Here is a 4,265-nt window from a genome sequence, read left to right on the forward strand (position 1 = left end):
CACCACTGTCTCCTGGCTCTCTGCCACGGATTTGTATGGAGGGCTGGATAAGGGGCAGCCGCTTGCTCAAGATATGTCTCAAAACTCTTGTAGCTCTGGGAAATAAAAGCAGATTTCATTTTTTTTTCACCTCCCGAGGAACAAGCCTAGATATTTGTTCTCACTGAATGATCCGTGACATCTATGCACATAAGCAGGGGACCGTTGCTGTAGCTTTTCATCCCCGCCATCAGGTGGGTTTTTTTGCTCTCCTGCTGAGGCCTGTGCCCCGCAGTGTGTCCTTTCTACCAAAACAGCCCTGCTTCCCTGTCAGCGAGGAGACTGAAATGCTGTGCAGCAACCCTGCCGACTGTTGTGTGTGGCTTTCTAGCAGAGCACCTGCGCGTCCCCTGCTGACTGACTATCCAAGGACAACACAGCCACACTGTCTGTCTCCACTCGTGTCCAGCAAATTAGCTGAGAGATGTAAGACTCCCCGAGGAGTGTCATGAACCAGGGATTTGACTGGGAGACAACTGAAAAAAAAACAAAAAACATTGAGCACCATCATCCTTCATGTGCTAAGGACTGTGGGGACAGAAACACACCTGGAACACATCATGTAAAAAGCTATATATCTTTATTGTGATTTCTTTAACGCATGGATGAACTTGAAAATGTGTTTTGTTTAGGTGCAAATGTGTCAGCGCTTCTGTGCCCTCCAGTTAGAATACGAAGATTAGAGAACAAACGGCAGTGCAGGGAAAGGTAAAAAGACAGGTACAGTTGCACACACACACACACACACACAATGCCACGCACATGTGCTAGAGCCACAAACGCACACACGGCTGATAGAAGGAGATATTCACTTCTCCGGAGGGTAACTTCATGCTGAATTAGATTTACTCTGAGGTTTCAGTGCATCTCTCGTCCTTGTTTACCGTTAAAATGAACATAATCAGACTTATGTCCACAGGAAAACTTGCTCCACTAAAATATACCTTATTAACAAGCTTGTGATTATCCAGAGGCCCCCAGTTACAAGCTGCAATGAGACATGCCCTGCCCTCCTGTAAAGTTACATTTAAAAACCCCTCGTCTAAATAGCTGGTGACAGCATATATAATCGCAAGGTGTTTCCAGAATGAGGTTATTAATTATCCTTGCATTCATTTAAATGTGCATCCACTGGACTAGTTGCACTAATAGGAAGAACAAATGTAGTTTGAGAGGAGCCCCAAGGTGATTGCTGGATGTTTACACTCCAGTTATTACAACCCGCCCCTCTAGAGTCATGTCTCTAATTATCAACATAAAGTCCTGATTCCGGCTCATAATTCCGAGTTTGTGGAGGACACAGTGCACGGAGAGGGGACATGAGGAGGAAGAGGAGCTGGCCTGATGCGCGCACCCGTCTGTCGCACAGGAATAGCATGTTTGAACGCTTGTGTCAACAGCTGAGTCGAGTGCCACAGATAAGCTGTTTAAATACAGGAAGTCAAGTGATTGAACCTTCAAAATAAAACGTCAAGATAAAAAAAAGTCCTTGAACAAATGTTTGGATGTTATGCCAAATCTGTGCGCAGAAATTGACATATTTTACAAGGGCAGCCATTTCCCGAGTCACCCCGGTATTATATATTTGCAAAACAAGTGCACTACTTCTGATCTGTCAATGCTATTTCCATGTAGTCTACTGTGCTCTCCTGGAGGCCCTTTATTGAGAATACAACGGTAACATATTTACAATTCCACTCTCCCTTCACGTAAATCCTATATATTGCCCGAAATACGATCAATTGTTTGTTTTTTTATTATGAAAACCAGAATGGGAACATTATATCCCTGTGGTGGCGAGCTTTACTCTGTATGGCTGTTATTGGAGAGAGTGGGAGAGAAAAGGAGCAAATGTGCGGCGGCGGAGAGGGAGGGAGGACAGCGAGTGCGCAAACAGGCAGGCAGGCACATCAGCAGCAGCGGCAGAGCATCTTCCTGACCCTGATCTCCCGTGTCTTCAGCTGCCAATCCTCTGTGCGTCTCTGATTGAGATTTCACTGCCGGCTGAAGTGTGCAGGAGCCTCCGCCAATCATCACCTCCCTCCACACACTTTCTTCTGGAGCTCGGTTATTCTTAGCTCAGCTGCAAGAGACTGTCCTTCCGGTCCTTCTCTTATTTATCCCAGTTTCTTGAATATTTAATGGGAAATGGCGATCTGCGCGCCATCGTACGGTATTTTCTGCCTCTTCACAATCCAAACTGTACTTATCATATGCGTCTCCACGCCGACAGACGGGACCCACCACTTCCCCCAGCACTACACGTAAGTACCCTGCACCGTTTGGGGGATAAACCGGGGCGCGGAGCGCGGAACTAGGATAGGTGGCCCCGCCAAGCCTGCACATGCAGCGCCGCTTACCTTGGCGCGAGCCGAGCTGTTGTCCCTGATGTTGAAACACAGGAGACGCAGTTTCCGTCTCTGATGCCGCGTTATGAATTTCACTCTCACGAATCCTATGTTGTTGTCTGTGGGCAGCGGGATTTAATACCCAAAGCCTTATTCAATTTCAACACGGAAACAGGCGACAGTGAGCATGCACAGGTGCCCCTGGCGAATAAGCCACGCGAGCAAGAATTTAGGGATAAAAAGAACAGGGATAAAAAATAAACTGATGATAATAGTCGCGGTGTTGTTTTGCCGTCGCTGCATGGGGGGGAGAATATCCCATTTACGCATGATGGATTGGATAGGCTGAGCTACAACGAGGGTATTTTAAAAGTCCTCCACTGGATACTGCACACGCGCACCAATAATAATCTCTGTCCCACAGCAGGATACACCGGTGTTTTTACCGGGATAGAGACAAAAAACAATTAGTTAATGCCGCAGGAGCGCCAGGTCTATAAACCTTCAGCTGAAGTAGGCAACCTGCACCTCAGCTCGTGACTCCCAAAACTCCAAAACTACTTGCATCGACTCTGATCGGGGACAAATGTAGCGTCATGTTTGCAGTGATCAGAAACTAGACGTTTTTCCTGACAAAATAATTATATTTGAAATGTAGACGCACTTATGTCGCGTATTACAGTGTTGCTTTATCCTGGTTAGCGCGTGCAGTCACAGCAAGCTGAGCATCCGGCTGTTTTAAACTATTGTTGGACTTTTTCAGGGTAAGGCTACCTGTTGGGAAATTGTTTTGCGATTATATTTGAAATTAACCTTTTAACCACTTTCTTCCAAAATGCGAACACTGTAATACTTTCACCTTGAACGACACACGTCTGCACACGGAAACATCACGTCTGCACGCGCTTCAGTTTACCAGCTTTGCGTTGTCGAACTACTCAAACAATGTTTTGCCTTTTATTTTGTTTTTGTTTTTTTAAGTGAACGTTGCTTCGTTTGATATTACTATTTCAGATGTTGCGGTCCAGTATTAAACCCAGTGAAGCCCGTGCAAAAGTTCCTCACTCAAGTCTTTACGTGATGACGTGTTGATCTGATGTGAACATGATGTAGCCCGTCGTGATGATGATTAGTCAGTCAGGTTCACAGAAATGGAGAATCTAAATGATTCCTCCCTGATTCATCCACTGGGGGATCTCTTTGTTATTCCTGATGGCCAAGGTGACTTTCAAAGGAAAATCTCTAATCTTATATTAGGCCTGTTGTTGATTGACTTTTAAGGACAATTAGCTGCATCGATTCGATCTCTTGAGCGCCATAAAGAAAAGTGATGTCGATGGTTTGGTGAACACATTCCCCCGGATTCCTGTAGTTAATTCATAAAATGCATTGTTTATAATCTTACAGCAATATCTCCTCTACTTTTCCCTGCAAATACAGCTCATGTTTTTTTTTTAAGTACTTAGATTATTTTTTGGACCTATACTAGAATACAGTAATTGTAATATAACGACGTGAATCTCATTAGATAAGATAAATATGGTCTAGGTCTTGCACCCTGTATTATTTTCAAGCATCTCTTGGGTTTTATAAACTGGATATTGTGTCACCCACGTCGATGTGCTATTTGCCAGTTATCTAGTTGAAGTGTACGGGGAGCGGCTGAGGCCGTCCATCGGGTGTATATAGGCCTGACACAAACACCAGTTGGAGCAAGTGTGTGTTAAAATTTAGTTCATTTTTACAGCAGGGCTAAGAAAGAGTACGTTTTCTACATGTTGCCACCTAAACACCTAGCCCTTTGTTTTTGCAGTGTTATGTTAATAGTATAGTGTGTGTGTGTGTGTGTGTGTGTGTGTGTGTGTGTGTGTGTGTGTG

At 44.8% G+C, this 4,265-nt stretch overlaps 1 protein-coding gene across 3 annotated transcripts in view; it reads left to right on the forward strand.

The window, feature by feature from the left end:
- Positions 1-1,870: 1,870 nt before the first annotated feature.
- Positions 1,871-4,265, forward strand: part of cacna2d2a (calcium channel, voltage-dependent, alpha 2/delta subunit 2a) — a 141,687-nt gene continuing 139,292 nt past the window's right edge. For all 3 annotated transcript variants that reach the window (XM_031843958.1, XM_031843967.1, XM_031843976.1), the window contains exon 1: positions 1,871-2,303. In XM_031843958.1, coding sequence (XP_031699818.1) covers positions 2,188-2,303 — 116 coding nt within the window. In that variant the 5' untranslated portion in view covers positions 1,871-2,187. The remainder of the gene's footprint in view (positions 2,304-4,265) is intronic.

This window comes from Anarrhichthys ocellatus, unplaced genomic scaffold (assembly GCF_004355925.1).
Source record: "Anarrhichthys ocellatus isolate YVR2014 unplaced genomic scaffold, GSC_Weel_1.0 scaffold1, whole genome shotgun sequence".
NCBI classification, from domain to species: Eukaryota; Metazoa; Chordata; class Actinopteri; order Perciformes; family Anarhichadidae; genus Anarrhichthys; species Anarrhichthys ocellatus.